Below are 26922 nucleotides of genomic sequence, written 5' to 3' on the forward strand. Positions count from 1 at the left end.
ACAGTTTTCCAAGCCGGCTGATGTGTCCGCTGCCCGTTGCCATGGTTTTTATTGAGGTGATGATGACGTGTCGGGCTTCAAGACCACATCAAAAAACAAATGGAAACCAAAACAGATTTTGGACCTAGTGCTTATTTTTGAGGCTTAAGTTCCATAGTGGAAAAGGGAATATTGAGTCGTTGGTATTGATCATCAACCCTATCAATCCAATCCAATCAATATATTATGGTCATTTTCTGCTATGGGGCAGGAAAGACCTGAATTATGCCCCTTTAAGGATAATGTTGAGCAAAGGCTTCAGTGGGGTTAAGCTTAGGGTTACAGTGAGGATTTATAATCAGCTGTGTAAAGGCTGAGAAAGTAAGTCAGTAAGTGAAAAGCTTTATTTATAAAGCACTTCTTAAAACACACGGTTACTGTGTAAACACAATGAAAAGTAACGACCAAACATAATTAAACAAAATGGACATAAAAACAATAAATAAACTTTAGAAAAATGCTAAACTATAGAAATGAGTTAGGCTACAACTATAGAAATAATTTACCATAATGTAATAAAATCAGATGTAATAGGGCCCATAAGGTAATAAAAAATCCAATAATGGAATAAAATGAACCTGTAATGTATAGCTTGCTTGCTTGTTCTTACGTTACTGCTAGTTATTATGTTATGGTCAATTATTAAGTTTTGGGCCTTAACAAACTGAAAGGTGAAAATTATGATGCGCTCTGGCGTTGCAGCTTGGCCAAAATGTTCCTCTGAGCCTTAATTCAGCTGGAAACATGAGTCTTCTCTGTATCACAGCTGATAGTTTGCTGATATGTTTGTTTCATTGTCCTGCTCCTCCAGCCGGATCCGGGGGGCGGGGCTGGAGCGGAGGAGGCAGCTGGGCGACATCGAGTTCTCCAACAGATACGCTGAATTCCTGCGGTCGAGAGCGAAGCACAGCTCCATGTGCGCCTTCCTCCGACGCATGCAGAGCGTCAGGAAAAGGTAGCTTCAGTTTTATGCAGTTTGCACAGTGATAAAACACAGATTTCAAGTGATAAAGATGTTGATAAAATACACTGATAAACAACACAGGACACATTGATTCAGCTATTTCTTCATCTGTTCTTAACTGGTATGAACACCACAGAAGAAGAGACAGACAAGTCCATCATGTTGAGGTAAAGTTACAGGAACTGGAGTCAGATTTGTTTTGACCCCCTGCCTCCAAAATGGTCACCAAAACTCTGTTTTCAAGCTACATGTGAGTCATGTGACTTGTTTCCAAGCTCTGGTTGGCTTGCAGTGTGAACAGAATACAACACTTTCCCACTATAGTTCAGACCAAAGAAAACCAGATGTAGGAGTGATTAATAAAAGAGCAGCACCATCCTCACTGCATTAATGAATCCTGTCTGTCTGTCTGTCCTCCTCTGTCTCTCTCTCTCTCTCTGTCTTTCTCTCTGTCTCTCTCTCTGTCTCTGTCTCTCTCTCTGTCTCTCTCTCTGTCTGTCTGTCCTCTCTGTCTCTCTCTCTCTCTGTCTCTCTGTCTCTCTCTCTCTCTCTCTCTGTCTCTCTCTCTCTCTCTCTCTCTCTCTCTCTCTCTCTCTCTCTCTCCTCCTCTGTCTCTCTCTGTCTCTCTCTCTGTCTCTATCTCTGTCTCTCTGTCTGTCTCTCTCTCTCTCTGTCTGTCTCTGTCTCTCTCTCTGTCTCTCTCTCTGTCTCTGTCTCTCTCTCTCTGTCTCTCTCTGTCTCTCTCTCTGTCTATCTGTCTCTGTCTCTCTCTCTCTCTCTCTCTCTCCTCCTCTCTCTCTGTCTCTCTGTCTGTCCTCAGTGGGGTGGAAGCGGACATGGAGAAGGTGAATGTGCTGCTGAAGCAGTACATGTGTCCCGCTGTCCTGTCCTGGCCGTCCGACCTGTAGCTGGGACACAGCACGTCCGTCCCGGCTGGGCTCCCACCGCAGTCCAACAGCCTGGCTCAGACAGTGAAGTCTGGAGCTGAGAAATAAAACCTGACAGGAGGTCAGCATGAGCATGTTGCTGTCCAGGGAAGCCTCAGGGTGTGTGACATACTGCTAGGGTTAATAATTATTATGATATTCAAAGTGTGAACGCTGCTTGTCCACATATCGTTTCTTTACTGTTTGTTGTATGAAGTACCGTATGTGTTTAGTTTGATAAGTGTATGGAGCATTTCACATGTTCCCTCACCATTTGTACATCATGGACTTGCATGCTTTGATTTTAATAAAGACTGTGCTGATAATTCCCATAAAACACGGCTTATTGGTTCGTATGCGTTCTTGTGGAAACCAGGAAGTTTGCAGTGTTTCATGTTTTCTCCTGTTCATTCTCACTACATTATAATGAAGAAAGCACACACACACATGTTGCAAAGTGTTGCACAAAAACTATAATACCCTTGAATACGTTCTTCACTGTGATTATGGGTGTTTCTGTGCTGCCGACCGAGTGTGAATGGATTTTCAGCTGCGGTGCACACTGAAAGTTTTAAAGGACAGTTTTCCCATCAGCAAGTCACACTCTGCAGTAAATTATATGCATATATCCATTGGCATGCTTCAAAAATAAATCTTGTTTTGCAGCTTTATAATTGAAATTAGTCATAAATGTTCAGTCAGACAGGATAAGCACATAACATGTCAATCACCAGAAAAACCTCAGTGAGTTGTGATCAAATAGCAAAACTAAACTACTAATCAAGCTGAAATCACACAAAATGGGGCTTTCCTGTTGTTAATGTGTGTGATCCTGCAATAAGTCAATAAAGTTCCTTCAGTACACTTCAGATCAATATCAGCTCTATAAAGGAATCAGGCAGGATGACGCCCGTCTCCATCTCCCCTCCTCTTTCTCAAGAGGCTAAGCTCTTGCCAGGCCGTCCGTCTAAATAACAACTTGTTCTTAAGTGACCTGCCTGGTACAGTAAAGGTTAAATCAAAATAAAATTAAAAATGACTCCCATTCAAAGGTTCCCAGACTGTCTGTCTCAGTTAGAAATCCCTTCATCAGCCAATCAGATGAAACGTGTTTGGACTGTTCAGCAAATGATAAGAAATGTTGCAATGCAGTTTGCTATTGAAGCCCGTTCAAAAATCGAAAAGTTGAAAATGTAATTGATTTGAATGCTGTGCAGAGCAAAATCTTTTTTCGAACTGCCCTGCTGTAGTACAGTACACACACTCATTCACACTGGGAGCTGACCAGTACAACCACAGTCTGATACTGGAGGCCACTGGGAGCTGACCAGTCTAATACTGGTGGCCAGTATTAACCAACAACCAAAGGCTTCCTTCGCCCAGCGGAAATGTGGAGCGCTTCACAGATTTACATGCAAAATAATTCTGCACACTGCAAATAAAAGGCTAGGACAAAACAGTCTTGTTCAAAAAAACAAATTTATTGCATTAAGTGCCCAACTTAATGCACTTAACTTAATGATATGTACAAAAGAACTAGGGAGCAAAAGTTTCAGCTACATGCTTTCATCAGCGCTTAGAGTTATTTTCCTATTTTTCTAGTTTACAATAATTTGATGAATCTGCAAGAAACTGACCTTCATCTTCATCTGAGCACAACCAGCATCTTTCCTTTTTTCTCATTCTGAACAAGTGACATGTCGTCACATTTGATAAGTGACTGAGAAAACAAGCAGGAATGTCTCTGCTCTCTTGCTGCACAAGGCAAACTGTCTTTTCCACCTGTGTTTGGCTTCTGGGAAAAGTTTTAGTAAATTCACATCAGTATATGACATTAAAATGCCACATGCTGTCCATTTCATCAAGGTCCTCACATTGCTTTAACCTGGTGACGCTGCAGTGTGTTGTCGTCTGGAAGCATATCAATAATTAACATTTGAACTTCACAGTCCATCCTCCTGCTGCAGTTTGAGAGGAAGAGAAGTGATTGGTTACAGTGACATTACTAAGAGATGAGAAACTGAGATATCTACCAATTGAAACAATTCACACCTCAAAGATAGAAGCATTTATGGTACTACATAAATGGTAGCAAGTGATTGAAGTTGGTTGATAAAACACAACACTCTTACAGCCTGGATCTATAAATATTTCACTTAATAATAATTAACTTTGAACAGAGGTGGAGAGAGAACTAAAATGTCCTGCTTCAGTAGAAGTATTGTTACCTTGCTAATAATTTACTTAAGTAGAAGTGAAAGTACTGGTGTAAAAGAAAAAGCGTCTCATTTAAAAATGGATGGGATTTTAAATTTAAGTACAATACTTCAGCGGAAATGTACTTAACTAAAAGACTTAAAAAAATACTCAAAAAAGTACAAGTACACAAAAAAGCTACTCAATTACAGTAACGTGAGTTAGGTGAGATCCCCTCACTGTCCTTTTTTTTAATCTCACCTGCACAGTTTTCTTCATGTGTGTTTTCTGTCATGTAGGATGATTGTTTCACAAAACACACCCCATAGCAAGGGTCAAGGGTCAGGGGTCAGGGGTCACAGCACCCACACAACAAACAGAAGAAATCAAATGTTTCTGTCCCTGGAATGATTACATTACCACTCAAAAGTTTGGACACACCACATTTTTCTTTGATTTTTACTCTTTTTCACATTTTAGAATAACTGTAAAGACATCAAAGCTATGAAATAACACAAATGTAATTATGCAGTGACCAAAAAAGTGTTAAACAAATCAAAACTATCTTATATTTTAGATTCTTTAAAGTAGCCGCCCTTTGCCTTGATGGAAAGGCAAAGGCTTTGGAAAGAAATTCATACATAGGATCAACTTCACTATTTATATTTGTCTAAGAAACTCATTTCAAGCATTTCAGCAGAAGCTTTTAGATCAAAATGGCTTCAAGAGAATGAGAAACACAGAACATTCAGTCAGGTGGGTCCAGACTTTTGCCTGGTCGTGTTTGTTTGATGAAGCAGAGTGAGGGAGAGGAAGAGGAGCCAGGGAGAAGGTTTTTTTTACTCTCTTCTCTCTTAAATGAGTGGAACGGAGAGACAAATTATTATATGGCTTCTCGGCAACAGATGTGTATGTTATTTTTACGAGGGGGAAAAGTCCGCTGTGGGCACAACTCCTGCAGCCATAAAGAGACACAGATAAGGCCCGGCCACAAAGGTCGGCTGTGAAGACTCGTCCGCGTCTCGCTGTCAGGCCGGCCTCCACTGCTGGATCTGGATCGACACCGACACCGACACACAGCGCTGATCTGACACACAGGACGCAGCCATGAACCGGACGCATCCAGAATCCACTTTGAGGATTTGGATAAGCTTTCTACTTGTGTTTTTGCTTCCAACGTCCGTTCAGGCCCAAGCGAGTAAGTACTGAAGTCTACACACCCGGTCTCTGGAAAAGGCTCCTTTATTTTACAGGAGATGCAAAGTTTAGGAGCGAACAACGCGTTTCACTTCCTGCTTCAACCTGGTTCTTTGAAAAACAAACCTGAAGAAGCAGGAAGTGAAACGTGTCGTTCTCTCCTAAACTTTTTATGTAAAATAAAGGAACTTTTTCTAGAAACTTGGTGTGCGGCGAAACATTTTTCAGTAGTGCAGAGGTGCGGAGCTAACCTGAAGCAAACTGTTTTAGTTGCCATAACATAGACCACGTTGTTTAGTTATGAGGCTGTCCATGTGTAGTATGAATATGTAGGTGTAGGGAATTAATATGTAGGTGTAGTGTCAATCAATGGTGTGTGTGTGTGTGTGTGTGTGTGTGGCGGGGGGGGGGGGGGGGGGGGGGGTCATTGGGGTCGAGTTGGCATCATATCTCATTGAAATTGAAATCATTAAATTGAACTGAATAATGTCAGATTTGGACTTCCATAGAATTTATGTTGACATTATGAATGAGATATTCGAATTGACACATTGAGATTTATTTTTATTTTTGTCCTAAATAATGCGACCACAATAAGGAAATGAAATTGCAGATGTGAACATTCAATTTCATTTAAAATATGGCAGGGTTATGCTTTGGAGTACATACAAAACTACATTTGAAAATTGGATTATTGAATTTTAATTTTGTCGTACATTATGCGCACCTATATGAGAAATTGCAATTTGATTTAATGATTTCCATTGAATAATGTCAGACTTGGACTTCCATATATGAAGACTTTCATGCCAAAATGCTATTTATCGATTTTGAGGAAAAAAAGGTCAGTCAGTATTTCACAAATGCACTCATGTCAGCAATCATTTTGTCAGAATAGGTGGCACACTTTTTAAAATGGTGCATATCTCATTTACATTCAACTCTTAAAATTGCTATATGTATAATTTCAGTCATCAATTCATCATTGTCAAATGAATAGTGCTCCCTTGATAGAATGGCTGTAAACCAGTGAGAGCATGGTGGAGACAGTTGGTAGCTTCTGTCTCACACCAGTATCGTTAACCCCTCCCTGAAGAGGATCAACATGTTGGAAGTGATTTCTCCATCTTCCTTTCCCTCCTGCCACCATCTGCTGCCAGAAACTCTTTCAGCTTTAGCTCCGTTTGCTCTGGAAGAACAGAACCTCTTCCTGTTTTGTGCCGTAAAGCGATCCAGCAGATTTCCCTCCAGATCCACCAGGTGGAGAAACTATGGAGGATGCCGAGTAGAGGCTGTTTACTGTAATTATACTAATGTCTCTAAATTAATGTGCTGATGATTTATTGATGTTAAAATGATTCACGTAGCATCTTTAATGTGCTTTCTTGTCCTTAACATTTTGTCACTTACTTTACTGTCGAACTTTTGGTGCTTTCACTTCACACGAAGCGCTGCTCTCCAATACACACTGAAGGGCCAAAGCAATCTCTTACAGTCGAACCTGAAAAGCGATTAAAACACAATAATACCCACAATGCAATGGAATCTGTCTAGGGTTAGGGTTAGGGTTAGGGTTAGGGTCTGATTATCCATTGGCTGAAACGCCAATGGATAATCAGAAATTAGATGTGTATACTGCAGTGTTAGATAGGTTATTTTAAGTAACATGAGCAAGACCACTCAAGTACTCTGATGCTGCGTTCAAGTCGTATCAGATTTTCTGTAAATACAAATCGCCAGCTGTCACATCAACCTGCTAGTGGTAATTACAAGCAGAATATGTGAGTTTTTTTGCGGCGCCCACCTGGAGTCACGACAAGTTGGCAGTCCAAGGTATTAAAAATCAATTCAGTTTATTCACACTAATACAATCAAACGTAGTTACGAAAAGTGACAAAATATCTGCTGCAGTTTGTTTATTGTTGAGTTTAAATTCATCAGTACAAAAGATTTGATCTGAACGTGGCAGAAAACCAAAGTGTGTGAGCAACACTAAAAAATATCAAATGGACTGTTATAACTGAAATGTGACTGAAATGATAATTGCTCAATCACAACCATGTAAAGACATGTGACTGCAGTGTGCAGCTGTTTTAGAGCTTGTGTTTTCCCTGTGTGTGTGTGTGTGTGTGTGTGTGTGTTGTTGGAGAGCATCACTGATGATGATGATCATGATGGCAAAAACTAGGAAGATAAGACGCAGGTTGAAAATAAGCAGATTTATCCTTTAACCTCCGCAGTGTGACAGGTCTCTTCTCTCCGTTACAGTTTGTTCCGCTCCTCCGTCTGTGGACTTCCCGGAAAACAACACGCTAAACGAGGTCGTGGTCGAGATTGCCATCAATGAAGGTGTGACCCTCAGTTTCAAACCCTCTCCTGCAAATCCAGACAACCCATTTGCAATCAGTGGAAAACAGCTAATAGCAGCAGAGGTGTTGGACCATGAGGTAGGGCAAGGCAAACACACCTCAATTAATCCAAATCCAAGAATCACATGGAAATATCTTCATTAAAATTCTTGGAAAAGTTTCTGCATTGATATCGTTATGATGTTAAAAGATGAAGCAATCTCTAAATGAATTGGACTTGACTATTGTGCTAAACTTTGTTTTGTTTGCAGACCAAAACTACTTATGTAACTGAGATCATATGCAGACAGAGTTCTACCAGCATAGAGGTAAGAGGGCTTTGAAAAATCATCATACGCTGAACACTGAGCAACGCACAACAGTACGAGCTGAGAGGAGTGTGTCCCTGTGTTGGAAACTAACCGACTACATGCTACACACTGATCAGGTGATGATGATTCAGTATAGGCTTACCAATAAGATTTCTATCTCTTTGTTCCAGTTCAATCTGCTCATAGTTGTGGTTGTGATCAATGTGAACGATAACCCTCCAGTCTTTCCAGAAAGCCAGTACCAGCTCGACGTGCCTGAGGTGAGAGTCAATGTCTAAATACCTTTAACTCAGTAGAAATTATTAGGGATCCAAGCACGTAGTGCTGGAACCCTATTGTATCGTATTGTATCGTATTGTATTGTATTGTATTGTATTGTATTGTCGTCTTCGTCTTCTTCGCTGTCTTCTTCTCCTTCGTTTTCGTGTTTGTCTTCATCTTCATCTTCTTCCTCTTCCCATAGATTCCTTGGATTAAGACAAATCAAGTGCATGTAGTGTAGTCAATTTCCAACATATTGCCTTAAGGTGGCGCTATAAAATGCCTTCCAAACTGACAGAAATCCTGGGCAAAATGAGTATAAAAAAGGCTACAATTTTCAGGACATACTGTATCAAGTGAAGTAAGATAAATCTTTCGTACACTGGTACCTGCCACAACATTCTGTAGTCGCCCCACTCTGTTTATAGCAAAAACAAACTGTCATCTCATAGCATTGTCCAACTAGACTGTAAGCTGCTGAGGACTTTCTGAAATCCTCATGTAGCTTCATTAGTAACAAGCACAGATCCTGTACAGACCCACGGCATGTGGATCTGCAAAACGGTTAAATTACCTAATTCCACTAACGTTACTTAAATACCAATAACGTTACCTACCGTTAAAGTCTGTAGGGCAGCAGAAGACAAGTTACTGTTTACAAATCCTGTTACTAACACAGGCGAGTTTGGAGCAAATTGTGAAATGCTAAGTTTCACTTTTGTTTTCACACCGGGAGACTCTGTGGATTGAGTACAATGCTGCTGGTCTGCGCATCTCCACATGACAAACATGATGTGATGCGCACATCAGAGATCGATTTAGATAAATTTCTATACACTGACCAACTTTTGATTTTGTGCCTCGAAGCGCATCATCTCACAAAGCAACAGATGACTGACTGACGGCCTGATCTGAATTTGTCTTGTGATATGGGACAAATATAAAAAACAGTAATATCTCAAAAACTGAGCTTACAGTAGATCCAAATGTCCAGCTGTAAATGTTCCAATGAATTGACAGTGTCAAATGTTCAACAGATTGATCAGTTTTCATGAAACTAATGAATAATACTGTGAATACTCTCAAGATGATGTTTGTAAAGCCACGATGAAACTGATTAATAGGGAGCTCTATTACAGTAGATATCTAAAACCTTTCAGTCACAGGCTGCAGTATCACAATACTTCTCCCTTTAGTTATCTTCTCCTCAAGAAGCCATCTGAGGTGTTTGGCTCAGTAAGTAAAGCATCTGCCTTTCTAGTTGAAGATTGTGGGTTCAAATTCAAGCCTCATAGACTACTAGGAACAATAGGCATGTTTTACAATGGGATGTTTACATTCTCACACACACTCGACTACTGTCTTTGCTAAGGTGCTAGAGGCAAAAATCAAAGTGGATGAACAAAACTTCTGCACACTTAGGTCCATGCGAGTTTCTTTATTTAACCAAGTTTTCGGTTTAGTTTCGGTCTAGTCGGTCTAGTCAACTAGATTAAAAAGGCACTCACATGGACCTAAGCGTGCATGAGTTTTGTGCCTCCACAGTCGAATGTTTAGCCATTGTGAATAACTTCTTTAAAAGGCCAGAAGTCCCAGAATTCATAAAATCTATTTGGCTAATTAAATACATTTCTAATTAAAGATGTTAAATTCATATGTTTGAATGTGCTGAACCAAACGTTACAAATGCCAACTAAATTGTATCTTGTGCTTCTGTTTCATCTATCTGTCTGTCTGTCTGTCTGTCTGTCTGTCCGTGTGTGTGTTTATCTGTCTGTCTGTCTGTCTGTCTATCTGTCTGTCTGTCTGTCTATTATCCTAACATCGCTCAACTTGAATTGACATTATATCACATTGACTGCTTGTAATCTCTTTTTCAAAGTTGTCACCTGTAGGCACAGTTGTGGGAAACTTTCCAGCCAAGGACTTAGACCCGGGCACTCAGCTCTACTACAGGCTAACATCAGAGCCGGTCAGACCTTATGTTTTTTCTTATTTCAAATTTTTTTTGATTATCTCTCTGTAGGTTGCGGTGAAACTATTGGCGGGTCTCAATAGTTTGTCCTTTTCAATTCATGCAGGAGGGGTTTACGATGCAAGGGGCCACCAGCTCAAACATTGTTGTGCAATCGCTTCTTGACTATGACCGAGTTCAAAATGTGATACTGACCTTGTATGCTCAGGTGAGTACTGCTTACTGTTCTTCACTTTCCTGCACTGCTGTTTCTTGTTTTTTGCTGAAAGAAGTTGAAGAAGTCTGTAAGGTCGTTAGCCGCCATATCCCATTTGTGTCCAGGTGCGACAAGTTGTGCGTTCTTTTATGGGTCTTTTGGTGCCAATATTGTACTGGACTTTCAGTTGACTAGAACATCTGTTGTTCTGCACAATTCATGTCATCCTGGTCACCAGTCTTCCGGTCTCAAGCCAGCTTCTCTAACCTCTGGGCTACTCTCATATCCAGGTTGTCATGACGGCAACAATCACGTTTTTGTGTTCTTTTTTCTCTTTTTAGGACACACCACACTCACCACCAGTAGAGCCCTCATTCACCGCCACAACCACCATCCTGGTCAACATCACGGATATCGACAACAGATCACCGTGGTTCCAGCCGTGCACCGCGTACGACGTCGGCGGCGCTCTGATCTGTCAGGGCGCCGGCTACAGCGGGAGCGTCACCTTAACGGAACAAGAGGTGAATCCCTTCCTCTACCAAAAAACAGAATTTGGCTCCGTTCACACCGCAGGCCCACATATTCAACCATTTGCTGCTCATATCTGATTTTTGGATAACTGTTCATATCTATGGTCGTAGCCCAAAACCCATAATAATATGAACTGACTGTTGATATCTATTGTAGGATGTAACTCATATCCCATACCAATATGAGCAGAGTAACAATAACAAGAGAAGTCACATCCGTTTTTGTTTCTCACACATTTTGGTTACAATCTGATCCTTCCAGTCTGTCTGTCTTTCATTATGATATTCTTGGTGCAGTTGGTAAATCCGCTGGTTAACACTGGCTGCAGCATCAGTGTGACTGAAGTAACGTCAGAGCGGCCGGATACGTCAGTCACTAGTGATCGGTTCAGATATGTCAATCACTAGTGATCGGTTCGGGGAAAATCAACCCCCCCCCCCGCACAGAAAACAGCTAACAAGGAGGACATCTCAGGCTGATTAATAGAGTTGGAAGATAAAATGAGTCTCTTTAATCCAAGCCAGGGCCTCAAAGCGGCATTGGGAACAACCCACTGAAAATGGCGTTGGTTAGTGATCACAGTCTCTTTCTCCTTGCAGACGGGCTTCTTACCTCTCAAACCAGGACCGGTTTATGCCATCGATGGCGACTTTGGGAGAAACGAAGAGATAACGTACACATTTCTGAGTGGTAAGCTGCTTGGACTATAATAAACAACATCACATTGATCAGCATGTCGCTGCCGAAAAAAAAGTAATTATTATTTTGTTGTTGATGAACAATTTTGGTGTTCTCTATTACTATTTTACTTGAATTGAATGTTTACAAAGTAATTTAAGCGTGTGAGTTTCATGAGCTTTCATGAGCTTAACCCCCATTGTACAGTTACACCCCAGGAAGATCAATAGGGATCCTAATAAAGACTAAAGAATTTCAAAAATATTCTTGCTGCTGTGGCACCTGAATTTCTCCCAGGAGATCAATAAAGTGCAATCTTATCTTATCTTAAAATACATGGAAGTCAGAAAGTCAGAAAATAAGTATTGGTTTTTTTTTATTGCTCATTCCCTTTTGGCAGTGATGTGTTTTTTAGCCTGACTACAGTGATATTTCTGTTTTTAAACCTCAGAGTGGGGCGTTAGCAGTTAGCATTCCTCCAGCTCTTCTAACCTTCTAACTCTTCTTCCCTCTGTCTGTTTCCTAGGAAATGATGCCGGGCTGTTTGGGATCAACGCTGACAGTGGGAACATTACCATGCTGAAACCAGCAGACGTCCTGGGCCCAATTAATCTGACAGTGTTGGTAAAGAGATGCTGCTGCAAAACTTGGCCTCTCTATGCAGTTCTTATGCACTTGTTCCCTTGGCGGGCTGTGTTGGCCTGATTAAGATGGTTGTCCTAGCAAAGTTTTTATATCTCAGCATGTTCCAGTGCTCATTAGGATTTTTTTCCCCTTTAGATAGGATGATATCATTTCTTTATGCGCTGGGGAAGTGGTGTTACTTCACACACAAAATAGCGACTCCTTGCCTTCGATATGTTACGAAAATCCACAGACAGCAGGAATCGTAACTCGGTAAAACATGCTAGAACGTTCATTGTCGTTGATTCTGAAACAGTCCAACCTGCCCACCATGCTGATGATGGTCTCGCAGAGTGTTGTCATGACGACACTGAACGACGGAGGCCTGCATTGGACCAGTAATTACACATAGACCCTTTAAGCCGGCCAGCATCAGGATAGCAATCCTTCAACTTCCTAAAAGTAGTGGTGGCCTCGCAGTTCCCAGCTTCATCCAATATAACTGGGCATGCCACATACAGAAACTCCCTTAGTGGGTCAACAGTGAGACTGATGAGGGATGCTCTGCTCGGGCCCACATGGAGCTGCTGTACACCCAGTTCTCAACTCGCTCGTTACTATCATCTCAACTATCCTAACATCCATTTGTTTGAACCTTTAGTCTCTGACTCTGCACATGGTTAATTTGATGCATTACTAATATCAGCAACCTTTACAATAATAGGGTTTTCTCATCCTTCGCTGAACTATCATCCAAATATGGCCGGCCCAATTCCCACCTTGTCAATTTTCTCAGATAAGGCACTTTGTATTTTCCTCATTTCCCCTAGGTCAAAAATGGTTCAAAATTTGGTTGTGGCCCATAAGTCACTGCTGTGTGCCCATGTTAATACATTACCTCTCATTGGTGGAGCAGACTACAGGCTAGTGTTACATTACTTCTGATTGGTTGGGCTGATGACAGGCTCTTGGGACTCTCTTACCCAAAATGCCTCCAATATGGCAGGAAGAATTAGAACAGCTGCAAGAACACAATGATGAGATCTGGCTTTAGGCTGCACCCATTTCTTATGTGTATCAGTGCTCAAAACAACCAGCATATATGTTTTCCTTTTCCAGGCCACACAAAAGACCAACCGTTTTCAGTTTGCCACCACCAGAGTCACAATCAAGGTTTTGGTTAAGAGTCTGAACCCTCCGAAGTTTGAGAAAGAACAATATGGCGGCTTCGTTTCCGAAGTAGGCGTGATGGTTCTGGACTCCAATAACACGAATGAGCCACTCGTGATCCAGGCGAAGGATGATGACTTTGCTGTCACTGGGGTAAAACACAACAGGATGGACATTGTGCTGTAATAACTGCATGACTCTTGATTCACTTATGGTACGTTCAGACTACAGGCTACAAAGCAACAGGAAGTAATTTGTTTTTAATGGAAGCTGGCGACACAAAGCTACAAACGCCAGCGTGTAAAATGTAGCAGCGTGTCGGCGTGAGCGGCTACAAACGGAAGTTCAGCTGCTTCAACTGTTTTCCACGCTCTGATGACAAATCAAGCTAGCGTAGGGTAGCTATATTTACATTACTAAATTATTAGTAGTAATGTAAATAGTATTATAAGTATTATTAGTTAATAGCACCCAACGTGACGGCATGAACCGCCAACGATCACCCGGCAACACGTTCCCGCTCCGTTGGCGACAGTTGGTACGCCGGACCGTTTCGTAGCTTCTGTAACACGTAGTCTTAACGTACCATTACAGGTAGTGTTTTGTGAGGAACACATTGGGACTCTTCTGTCCACTTGATTTGCAGCACTGACCTATTGATTTCTTTTCAAACAGGGTGTGAATCCTGACATTACATATAAAATTATCGGGGACAGCGATTTCTCTCTCATTGGAGGTTACTTATTCATGACTAAGGATCGTCCGCTGGGTACGGTTTCCTTACAGGTGGGTTTACCGTCCGCTACAGAGCAAGTACAAATCGAAGGGACAGATTGCTGTATTACCCCATTTTTTTATTTAACGCTCAACTTCATCTCTACACTTTTAAGGTGGAGGCAGTGGACACGATTAATGGAGAAACGGCTACAGCTGGACTCACAGTAGAGGTGACATCAGGTAGGATGGTCAAGGCTCTAGCATTTACTTAAATCAACACTTGTTCCTCTGCCTGTTTTGCATTTGATACTCAACATTGCACTTATCATGACGTACAAACCCAGCATGTGAGGACTGTAGGGATGATGAAGAGTGTAAAATAAAAATGTATTGCATCATTGGTTTCCACGTACCGTGGAGATATGGATAAATCAGTAGTGATGCAGCCACTCTCCTTATGCCCATTAGCAATCCAAAGTTATACAATACAGCTAACATCATGACAGGCTAACAACATGACAAAATATGTATGTGTAGATTCAGAACAATCTACAAATTTGTGGTTAAAACTGCTGTGGTGGGAATGAGAAGCAGAGGTGAGGTTTGGGTGCGATGAACTAGTAAGGCAAAAATGCATAATTTCTTCCATGGGCATGCCCAGGACACTTGCGGCAGCTTAGTGTGGATGGAAGGCCAAAATGGAGAAATAAAGATGCGTTTTCAAATGTATCCGGATTAGTGTGGACTAGGCCTCAGAGGTTCGGTCCTGGCTCCGGCAGTCCGAGGCTCAGTTACTGTAATCTGGAGAAGCAAAAGGCAGCATGAGTTGGGCAGAAGGAATAATCCTACCTCACCCTCAGACTGCTATGAGCCTCCTCTTTTATGGCAGTGGTGATGAGGCCTGATGGGCAGCAGGTCTGGAGGGACTCCGCCTCATGTGGATTGGAGTTTGGGAGTGGTGGAGCGATGCTGAGGTCTCCAGGGAGGCTTTGCCGTCATAGCCCCCCCCCCCCCACACACACACACACACACACACACACACCAAGCATTGAGTTGCACAATGCCAGGGTCAGCTTCTTGGAGTTGACGATCACTGGATGTTCCTCAGTCATTTCAAATTTATTTTCCATTTACATAAAAATGCATGGAATTCTTGATCACGAGCCTCATGTAATTCGAGCAAAAACGCATATAAAAGACAGGGTAAAAATAACGACACATAAGAAGCAAGATAAAAAAACAAAAACAAAACATTGCCATCAAAGTGCAATAATAAGACAAAGACACATAAGAAACAAAATGAAAGCATGATAAAACATAAAACGTTGGCAAAGCATGCATAAGTGCATAAGTCTGGGGTGTGCAGCACCGGTTTTGTTGTGAGCGCCTTCGCCATTGACAGAAGTGTCTTCTGCCTCTGGGGTCCAGTAAAACCCGGTCCTTCTGGTCAGGTCTGAAACGTTGGAGGCTGTGGAGGAGAAATGAGGCACGAAGCTGTGATAGTGCCTGGCCAACTCCAAAAAGGCGTGTACCTGTGTTTTGGTGGTGGGTCAGGGAAAGTTCTTGATGGTGTTACAACCCTGGTTCTACAGGTGGTAACAGAGGGACACAAAGGCCGGCCGAGAGCGCACAATCGATAATTTATTCAACAAAAGTCCGATACACAAAAGAAATAAGGATGGGGAATGAGAAATGAGTTGAATCAGTGGTGGAGGTGAGTGGATGCATGTGTGATGTGAGGCAGTGAGAAGGTGTTGTAGGGTGTAAAAATAAGGTACAATAACGCAAAAATCAAAGGAAAAGGAAGTGGGGTGGGTGTGGAGAGGAGTCTTTCTGTGGCACTTGATGGAACAGGCCTTTTGTACTGGGAGTGTGTCCCATCACAGCTAATGACCCTGTGATGGGACACAGGGTCGATCTTCTTCTCCTGGGGCTTCAGGAGGCCGTGGCCGATCTGGCAGCCCAGGTACTGCACCTCGGAGAGTCCTGGGTGGAGTTTCTTGGGGTTGGCCCTCTCCCCAGGCTCTCCACCAGCTGCTTCGTCACCTGCTGCAGCTGGCGGGACAGGTGGAGCATTTGCTGGATCGCTGGAAGAGAAAGGAAAAACAAAACAGCCACATGGTGGAGAGTGGAGACAACTGGTAGCCTCAAAATTAATTTCTCCAAATCAAGACCACAGTTCCCATAAACCCTGATGCTTCCTGTCCCCCCTCTCCCTCTCTGGTGTCACTCTGCATGCATAATCTTCTCTTTTGCTTTACAGAAGAGGATTTTTGTAAGTGATTCTTCCATCGGCCTTTTGCTTATCTTCCATTGCCAGAAACTCTGAAAGCTTTAGCTCAGTTTGCTCTGGAAGAACAGCGACCTCTTCCTGTTTCGTGCCGTAAAGCGATCCAGCAGATTTCCCTCCAACTCCGACCAGGTGGCTCACAACATAAAATACACTGTAGAGGCCAGTAGCGGTTCCCAATCTTTTCAGCAATGGTCTTGTTTGTTTATGACAATTATACTAATGTCTCAGAATTAATGAGATAAAGATTTACTAATATTAAAATGCTATACATACTGTAGCACCTAGATGGGGAATCTATGAGCAGGGGACAGGTGTTTCCTCCATTAGCATGTTTTTGCTGCTCAGCCCCATCTCTCCATGTGCACCAACCCAGTATCTTTCATAAGTCAGTGTTTGGATAAGGTGTCAGAAAGAGAGGAAACAGGAAAATGTGGCAAGATTCAAACAGTGTGCTCTCCTCCCAGGGCTTTCCACCACCAGTGAAGCTCCGAGCACCACAGACATTGTGTCCACAACACCCATAGAGGAAACCACTGATTTTCCCACCACTAACCCCAGCATGACCACTGAAGACAACATCTCCACTACTAACCCCAGTTTAACCACTAAAGACAGCATCTCCACTGCCAGTACAGCACATCCTCACACAGGTAGTCACAAATTTCTCTGAGGAGATTCCCTATCTCTCGTTTGCTTCTCTTTTTTAGTTGCTCTGACGGTCGGTCGGTGCCGAAAATTTCAAAAAAACTTTACTGCGCATGTGGCATTACGGGACACAGCTATTACTGTAACACTATGAGCCTAGCTGCTGCATCACTTTGAGTTTAGCTCAGTTGGTAGCATAGGTGTGTGAAAAAACATGCCGGAGCTCCCAGGTACTAATCCCCGAAAGAGTCAATTTAGCATCAAGTAGGTCGCATCTTATCACGAATTATGTGCTTGTTCATAATCTAACCAAAGACGATTTAGAGATTGACATGTTTTCATCAACATTCAAAGCTTAGTTTCTGTTATTGGACACTGACTTTAAAGTGTTACTTTTTGGGTGAAACCTGTTTTTGGTGACATTTGTTCCTGCAGAAGGTGTGATCGGCCCTGTGGGTGGTTATGGACCAGAGGACATGGCAGCGGTCGGCGCCAGCCTGGCCGCCCTGCTGGTCGTCTGCCTGGTGGTCATCGGGCTCCTCGCCTGTCACATTCAGAAGAGCAAAGCAGACTGGAGGAAGATCTCCGAGGCCAGCGTCTTCCGAAGCTCTATGAGTTCAAAAGTAAAAAGATTGTCAAAGCAGCCAGAGCGCTCTGAAGTTCCTGTGTAGCCTACATGCTGCATTCCCACTGTCGTTTCATAAGAACTTCTTCAATATTTGTGAAATGACTAGACAAGAATTGATGAGTTTCATTCCATAATGAGATTTCCACCAATTGAAAAATGTGACACGTGATAGGCTACACAGGCAAAATTGTCACTGGGTTGATGCTAAAATTGAATATGGAATATTAATGTTTGCTCACTTTAGACCTGTGGCTCCCAAATAGTAACATTTTAAAGAGTATATCTGTTGTATTTTGAAATACTGATTTAATCAAAATATAGAAATTGGAAGCACCTTAATTGTGCAACGTCAAAATATTTATTAAAGCTTCAAAAGCACATAAATGAACAACAGCACTTAATAAACAGGTGAATATACAGTAGCTATATACGCTGTAAACATGCAGAATATGCAGTGCGTGTCGAGCTCAGCGCTCTTCCTCAGGTCAAAACTCGTTGCATATTCTGCATGTTTACAGCCTAAATGTTCAGCTGCTCATCATGCGCCGTTGTTCATTTATGTGCTTTAGAAACTTTAATAAATATGTTGACGTTGCACAAGTAAGCTGCTTCCAATCCCTTTATTTTGATTCTATCCTGTGCCACTTTGGAAGCCCTTTTTCTCCCCACTGTTTTTTGACGTGAAATACTGATTTATAAATATCAGGGAAGATTTTTTTCCCAGTAAGGATATATACGGTTTTGATATAAAAACCATTCAGTTATACTTGACCATCATTCTTTGTCTTTTGTGCTGTTCTTCCCCAGCTGGGTCAAGGTTCAGGCGGTTTGAAGGAGGGCGTCCAGTACACCAACGAGGGTTTCCAGAACGATGAGGATGCAGGCAGTACGGGCTCCGCTGGTCCAGAGGAGGAAAATATAAAGCTGGGTGGAGAGCCGGAGACCAAGACTAGGAACTTGGCCCTGGAAGAGGCCATACTGAAGTCTACGGCTCCCTTGCACGCCCTCCTGCAGGACGACAGCAGCCTGGCAGGCTCAGACAAAGCCGACAGTGAGAAGGAGGTGAAACCCATCCTGACCAAGGAGAGACGCATGGAGGAGGGCTACAAGGCCGTTTGGTTCAAGGAGGACATCGACCCCAACGCCAAGGAGGAAAGGGTCATCATCCCCGAGAATGGAGAGAGAGATGGGGAGGAGGACGAGGAAGAGGAAGGATCCTCTAGTGGGAGGGAGGAAGACGAAGAGGACGGCTTGCCAAAGTCGACCCCAAAGGTTTTCTTTGCTGATGGTGATATGGACAGCGGACTGGGGGTCAAGATCGAGGATCCAGAGGAGGATTCTGAAGACGAAGAAGTGTTGACAGTTGATCTGTGAGAGGAAGCAAAGGGAAGAAGAGAATAAGACTTTGAGATAAGACTGATTTTATTGTACCCCGACTCTCAGCCACTGTTGCAACACTTCACAACATGCAGTGAGAACCTCCCATAATAAAAGCTACTGATGATTATCAGCAATTCTATCGAAACACTGTCAGCTGTTTAATCAGTAACTCATTACAGAGGGCAGAGTGACACAAAACTAAGAATTATCATGCCTAATGTAAAAATAAAAAGTGTAATATTTACAAATTTTGTTTAACATAGTAGACTGTGTGATAAGTGCAACATCTCTCAGTATGTCAGTTTCTTTGTTGTTTTCTTGATTTTTTGTGATTTGAAGAAACTTTTAACAATTTCTATTCTATATGTAAATACTTAATGTATGCAAACTGTTGTCATATGAAGAGAATATAAGAATCCTAATGCTTTTCGTGTATGTAGGAGTTTCAGACTGCTGGATAAGTGCAGTGCAGTTCAGAACTTGTAGGATACCAGCCACAAGGCTCATTTTTTATAGTATGCTTGCTGCACTCACTAGATTTTAATGTTCTAATTAGTGCTGAAACGATTAGTCGATTATAATTTTGATAATTGAGTAATCATTTATCAAGTAAAAATACCAAACATTTGCTGGTTGCAGCTTCACAAATATTAAGATGACCTGCCTTTATCTGTTTCATCTCATTATAAAATGAACACTTTGGGTGTTTTTTTTTGCTGCTGTAAAAGTAAGCAAGCAGTTTGAAGAATCGCTTTGGGCTCTGGTAACTTGTAATGGGCAGTAGTCATTATTTTTGATATTTTATAGACTAAATGGTTAATTGATTGATTGAAAAAATAATCGATAGATTAATCAATAATGAAAATAATCAATAGTTGCAATCCTAGTTCTAATATACTGGTTTGGTTTGCCAGTCTGCGATGCTAGGCCAGGATAGATGCAGGGGACTTTCACCATCATGCAAAACTAGAAATGTGCAAAGTCAAATAGCAGGCAATAAGGAAAGCAACATATCATTTATTGTTATTGATTGTTTGTGATGAAACCCTCCTTCCCAACATGGAAGGGCTGTAAAAAAAAAAGTAAACAGAAATGTACTCTGTACTTTAACTAAATAATTCACCATCAGATATCAGAAGTCTGAAACAGGCCAGGAAGAGGGCTAGTCCAGCACTTCATGTTGTACATAAAACAGAATATCTTAGCTTGGGCTTTAGGTGCAAACATTAAGTAATTTGTTATATATATATAAGAAAGGTGTCTAAAACAAGAATATTTCCATTTGTTTTAATTCCCCTTCAGATAGGCACCAATTACCAGCAGTGGAAAGTAAAAGTATTGCTACTTCCTTGTTATTTAGAAGTAGCAGTAGAAGTAAAAGTACTGGTGTAAAAATCTACTGAAGTAAAAGTAAAAAGTGTCTCATTTAAAATCTATAATCTTACCAGCGGTGGAAAGAGTACTAGACATTGAAGTACTGTTACTTTGCTGATATTTTACTTAAGTAGAAGAAAAAGTACTGGTGTGAAAATCTACTTCAGTAAAAGTAAGTAAAGTCTCATATAAAATGTCCTCAGAGTAAAACTTCCTGAGTTCCTTTTTAGAACAGAGAACGTTATTAGCTGTGATCTTTTCCATGTGATTCTAACAGGAGAGAGGTCAGAGTTCAAACTAGATTCTTTTCACTGGAAACATTAGAAATGACAAAATAAAGTGCAGAAACAAAGTAAAGTCAGATTCCTCTTCTCTTCTTTGCTGACTGATTTTCACTTTGAATGGCTCCACAATCTGCCAATTTACCATTCTGCTGATGGAGACACAAAATCTGTCTTCTGTGTGATGTGATTTAAAATGTAGCTAAGTACAATTCTTCAGTGAAAACATGCTTAAGTAAAAGTAAAATTACTGACATTAAAAAATACAAAAAAAAATTACACAAAAGTACACAAAAAAAGCAAACTACAGTAACGAGAGTAAATCTAATGAGTTACTTCCAGCCTTGCCAAATTATTAATTATCTTGGGGTGAATGTTGTGCTAAACATGACAAAATTCTTTACAGTTGTGACAATACTTGTGACATTATATTTAGACCATGCATGACTCCACCTATCAATGACAATAAAGTGACAGTAAAGGCAGAATAGTTGCTGTAATCAGTCTGTCCTGCCCAGCAGACAGAGATACTCTCATAGCAACAGCAGAACCACAACAGATCCTGGTTGTTCTGCAGTATCAGTCTGTGCTGTCACACCCAGCAGATAACACACTGGGGGAAAAAAAAAGTGATTTTAGAAGAGCAAAAGTCATTTGTTCATTCATTTGAAACATATACAGCCCACGATCATCCTTCTGAAAGGCAACAAGACCCATTTAAACTTCTTGCAGATGTGAAATGACAGATGAAACGGCTGATTTAATGTTTTGCTCGTTTGCTTGTTGCTTCTGTAACATGATGGAACTACTTAAGAATTTCAAAAGCAGAGAGCGCCACTGGATATGAAGAGAAGAACATCCAAGTAGTGACTGGAAGGTGCTTTTGGTAATAAAAAAAAAAAAAAACATCCCAAAAAAGAAGAGGACCCAGGCACTCTCCACTTTTCCACAACACTTAACTTGAAGTGCAATGTGTGTAAATAATCTTCAGATAAACATCATCAGAAAATTAGGTGAAATTGAATATCATGTCATTAAGTATACAGTTGCCCCATAAAGTATTCATCCCTCTACTTTTTTGGAACATTGTGTTTATTATATTAGGATTTTATTATAATTACATCATGCACTTACAATGCTTCTAATGCACTTATGTTACTTATAATGGCTTATGAGCACTAAGTAAGTCATGTGTTAACAATAAAATGTAATATTTGATCACCGCATTGAACTTTAAATAATGCACATTACATTTTGGTGCATGACATTTGTAAAGATTAAACAGAAATTGACAGATTAAAAAAAGTAATTTTATTTAAAATTGCATAATTCCTTGGCTCTCTTGTTATTGGACTATAAGGCTTGTTCCTGTAAGAAGCACCAACACCAGTCTCTGCTGCTGCATTCATACTGCAGGTTAACCAGTATGTCAGACAGTTAGACAGTAAGGACAATAAGGATCAAAGGTCAAACAACATTGAATGATGTAGCTTATGAACTCATTTCACTTCAAACTTAACAGTATGACATTTATGACATGGGCAAAAAGTCATTGTAAGATGTAAATTTGAGTTGTAGCGTTTTATTGCAATTGGTGTAAATTGAGAAGACCATTAAACAATAATAAAGCAGCAATAATCTTTTTAAGAAAAAAACATACACTCCACAATGTCCTGCTTTAGGACAAATAAAAAGGGTTTGCTTTCATGGCAGTGGTTGCATGCTGCCCCCTGCTGGGCCTTCAACTAATCACAGGCATGCTGGCACGTTACGTTCTTGAAAGATTTTCAGCTTTACCTCAACGCGTAAATGTTCTGCTGCAACAACCATCCATGAAAATGAAACGGATCAAGAACAAATTAAGGATAAGCGCAAATGGGCTGAATCACAGTGAGCCTAATTGGTTGGGTGAAAAACAACATTTAAGCATCAAGCTGAGTGTGTGAGTGCACAGTTGCAGGTCCTGTAACAGAAAAGCCAACATCAGTCTCCTGTCAGGACTCCTGCATCTGCAAATATGATGTGTGGTTTGAGCAGGGAGAGGGTTAGGTTCAGGTAGGAGGGTTAGGGTTAGGGTTAGGATACAAGGGTTAGGGTTAGGATACAAGGGTTAGGGTTAAGGTTAGGATACAAGGGTTAGGGTTAAGGATACAAGGGTTAGGGTTAGGGTTAGGTCATAATAACAGCAACACACTCAGAACTATTTCAATGGGAAATTTTATTAAAAAATCAATTGGGTGTCAAGATTTTGGCCATAGCATCTTTGAATGTAGTTTGGCTGTAACAAAACGGTGTAGAAAAATACAAAAGGTTCGAGGTATACATCTTTGCAGTCTCATGGTTAAACATTCACTCTTTCAGCACTTTAAACTTTGGTTTACAAACTTGAATTAACTGATTGAATTACACTTTTATTTAATTACATTCATGAGGACATTCAACATATTTTTGACATTTCAAATTAGTCAGATTCACTGCTGGTCTCAAGTGAAAGGGAGAAATGTTTTTCCTTACTCCAATTTAAAATTAGTTTATAGCAGCTGTCTTTGGTCTCTGCAGGTCTGCCGGCTGATAGCACAACCATACAAGGCAGTTTGAAGAACTGCGTCTGGTTTTTGTCACTTGATATTATGTAGACAGATTTGTCAGGGCGGTTCTTCAAAGGCTTTCATCATCTTGGCTCAATAACAACTCCTTGGCACAAATTTGGTCAGCTGCTTCTTCTTCTCTAACTCATTTAATTGTTTCCAAACTCACAAAGCAATGGATTTTGCTTGTGTATTTTACTGGCACTAGATGGTGGTAACGACTCTTCGTTTGATAGGTACTAAGTGAAGAGTGTGCTATTCCAAAATGCTCTATGTCCATTTTGGAAAATAATCTTTACCATCTTTCAATATCTTTACAATATAAAGAATTACCGTAAAACTTCAATTAAAAGCCGAGTCCCAATTAAACGTCGAGTCCCTTTTACTGGCCGGGTGTGGCTACACGTTTTGACAAATAAAGGCCGGTCTCAATTAGAAGCCGGTTGCCATTGACGCTGTGAAGCAGTTTATTTTATTTTTTTACTTGCATTCAAACATCAGTCACATTTGCTGATCGCCATGGCGGCACAGAGAAAAAAGTACGACCTGAAATTCAAGCTGTCAGTTGTCAAATTTGCTGAACAAAACTCAGGAGAAGCAGCAGCAAGACATTTCTCCGTTGATCTTTTTTCGGCTTTCATCCTTTCTAAGGTAGGCTACTGGTATTTTGATACGGGTCTCTCTCTCTCTCTCTCTCTCTCTTTCTCTCTCTCTCTCTCTCTCTCTCTCTCTCTCTCTCTCTCTCTCTCTCTCTCTCTCTCCCTCTCTCTCTCTCTCTCTCTCTCTCAGTGCATGAGGTTGTCCTAGATGCGCTGTCTCTCGGAGCGAGATCAAATGAATGATTCGTAATTGATATGCTATTCGATAGCCTAATTTTTATACAAGTAATATTCATACTGGTTTAAATAAACAATTTGATAGTATTTCCCATCTTTGCTGAGCAAGAGTTTTGTGCGGAAGGAATTAAAGGCCTGTCCTATATAGACGCCTGTCCCAAATATAGGTGAGTTCAGTGTTTGAAGCAAATAAAAGCCCGGGCTATTAATTGAAGTTTTACAGTACTTTGTGAAAGTGTTATCATTTTGACAACCAAGGACTTAAGTTACTTACTATCCTTTAAAAAGTACCAACATTTTATGCAATCGATTATTTTCTAACAGTGGATTTCGCTTTTCAAATGGTGGGAATCTCATTTTGGAATGAAAATCTTTAACAGGAATGGTAAATATCAGTGCAGGGCAGACATCTTCTCCATTGGGCTTTTCACAATGCACATTCTTCAACTTAACCCAGGGTCCAAACTGGCTCAGTGGCAACAGTTTGACCTGAGTTTACTTGATATTCAGGGGATAACGCAAAAATCTTGTGTGAAAAGCTGGTCAGCCCAGAGCTAAGAGCCATGTTGGACCAGGGTTTACGTAGCCTCCATACCGGCTGTTCTCTCTTTCGTCATGTTAAACTGCACGCCGAAATCTGAACAGTTTTATCACCCAAATACAAAGTAAACTCAGGTGCCAGTGTGAAACAGGGTTAAGCTAGTTGTCAAGTCAGGGTTAGAGAGACACCGTTGGACTGAGAGTGTGCAGGGTGAGACGCCTCCATGGCAGAAGGCTCTAGAAGAGACAGGTGCTGTAGATGGTGACTTTGTGGCTGATCTCCTCCAGCAGAGCCTTGACAGCCTTCTCCAGGTCCACCAGCTGGTTGGCCTTCTCCTCCAGCGTCCTCTGGTTGTCTTCGTACGACTTCTCCAGGTCTGGACCGAGGAAAGGGACGGATTAGAACAAACTCTGACTGAACTGATCATTTCATCACTGATCCATCTGATTGATTTAGTGTTTAGATAATGTCAGCTTGTTAGCTAGCTAACCATAGTATCTGGTCAGCTAACATCACTGTCTTGTTGTTAACACATCTGATTAGCACACTAGCTAACGTATCTAGCAGCAGCTAGCGTTAGCATGTTCACATTAACATCAGTGTGTTTGCCGGCTAGTTAGCTAGCTAACAGTTTGTTCAGGTTAACTGAGCTGACTCTTCTCAAGCTACAACTCAGAGTGTTTTGGAGTAGAGACTAGGGCTAAAGACAAGACAGTTTACTGTGTCACAGTAACCAAATCCACCTTATCACACTATTCACTTTTACTGAGAACGTTACTGAATGGATCTACAGCCACACCACAACAAGCTGACTCAGCTAGCTCTCTGCTTCTAGCTGCTTGTTATTCTCCAGTGTTCCTCCATGATGGAGACCAGCTGGTTGGCAGCAGGTTGGCGATGAAACTACAAAGCGTCTACAGCCAGAATATGAATGTTATCTTAAATGTGGAAAATGGCACACTGCACGGTCAGAAAGGTGTAAGGTTTGGCTCCCACTGTGGCCACACATGCTACAAACATATGTAAGGCGCTTTAGATAAAATCATACACCAAATGGCCTACGTCCACCAAATGGAATATGTAGTATTTTTAGTATAGTAGTAGTATTATTTGAATATTGTGTTCATATTGTCAGCAGGACCACTCAGTCGTCACATGACCAGCTCTGTGTGACCAATCAGATGTCAGTATGTCACCTTTCAGCAGCTGCAGCTTTTTGCTGGCCTGTAGCAGCAGGTCTTTGGCTTCCTGCTGTAGTGACTCCGCCCTCTTCTTGGCATCGGCCACGCCCCCTGCCTTCTGCCTGATTAGGTCTTCCACTGTGGAATATTTATCCTTTAGCTCCGTGTCCAGCTCCTGCACGCACACACACACACACACACACACACACACACACACACACACACACACAGATTAAGTATAAATTAGATCTTAACTTGAATTTATACACAAAGTAATAAAAACAAAAACACAGTGATTAAATATGGCTTTTATTTTCTTTGCGCTCTCTACTTGGAACCGCCTGCAGAGGGCGCTACAGCTCCACAACCTAGTCACTCAGTGAACTTCAGGCTTCTGTAAAGTCTATGGAAACAGAATCTATTAAAAAATTACAAATGTTCCAATGTTTGTTTTCATTTTTTTCCTCTGGTAAATACCGTTGTTGTATTGTTTTTTTCTTGCTTTTTTTATGACTTTGGTGTTTGTGTCTATATACGTGTGTACTGTTTGATTTCTCTAATTAATTTCTAATGTTATATTGTGAAATTCCATTTTTTTTACCTCAAAAAATTAAATTAAACTTCCTGAAATTCCAATTCAATTCCAATTCTGTTTCTTGACCACAGACCTTTTTGACTTGCTCCGCCTCCTTGCCGATGGTCTCTGCGTCCTGCTGGGTCTGTTCAGCGCTCAGCGAGCTGTTCTGGGCTTTCTCTTTCAGCAGCAGGACGTCCTGCTCCAGCCGCTGCAGCCTCTGGGTGGCGTTGTTCAGTTTGAACTCAGAGTCCGCTGTCTCCGACTCCACCTGTGGACAACATTTACAGTGACATTTTACATTTTATATTTCTGTCATTTCACTGACACTGTAGATAACAGCAGAAGAGTTAAACAGTACTCCTACAGGAGTTAAACAGTACTCACAGAGGAGTTAAACAGTAAATCCTACAGGAGTTAAACAGTATTCACAGAGGAGTTAAA

The 26922-nt window shown here is 41.3% G+C and overlaps 2 protein-coding genes across 2 annotated transcripts in view; one reads left to right on the forward strand and one right to left on the reverse strand.

Moving 5' to 3' along the window:
- The first annotated feature begins 6600 nt into the window (after nt 1–6600).
- Nucleotides 6601–19097, forward strand: cdhr5b (cadherin-related family member 5b). Its single transcript, XM_078283002.1, has 14 exons — nt 6601–6607; nt 7591–7769; nt 8173–8262; nt 10146–10235; nt 10345–10446; nt 10776–10958; nt 11568–11658; nt 12173–12270; nt 13390–13593; nt 14116–14226; nt 14331–14397; nt 16915–17100; nt 17531–17718; nt 18531–19097. The coding sequence occupies exons 1-14, from the start codon at nt 6601–6603 to the stop codon at nt 19095–19097; spliced, it is 2163 nt and encodes a 720-aa protein (XP_078139128.1).
- Nucleotides 19098–22958: 3861 nt separating this feature from the next.
- The window catches only part of lamb1a (laminin, beta 1a), a 49174-nt gene continuing 45210 nt past the window's right edge, over nt 22959–26922 (reverse strand). The window contains exons 31-33 of the mRNA XM_071909776.2: nt 26573–26749; nt 25920–26079; nt 22959–25099 (exon numbers count right to left, since the gene is read on the reverse strand). Of these exons, the coding sequence (XP_071765877.2) occupies nt 24960–25099; nt 25920–26079; nt 26573–26749 (477 nt within the window). The 3' untranslated portion in view covers nt 22959–24959. The remainder of the gene's footprint in view (nt 25100–25919; nt 26080–26572; nt 26750–26922) is intronic.

Source organism: Centroberyx gerrardi, chromosome 4, assembly GCF_048128805.1.
Source record: "Centroberyx gerrardi isolate f3 chromosome 4, fCenGer3.hap1.cur.20231027, whole genome shotgun sequence".
NCBI classification, from domain to species: domain Eukaryota; kingdom Metazoa; phylum Chordata; class Actinopteri; order Beryciformes; family Berycidae; genus Centroberyx; species Centroberyx gerrardi.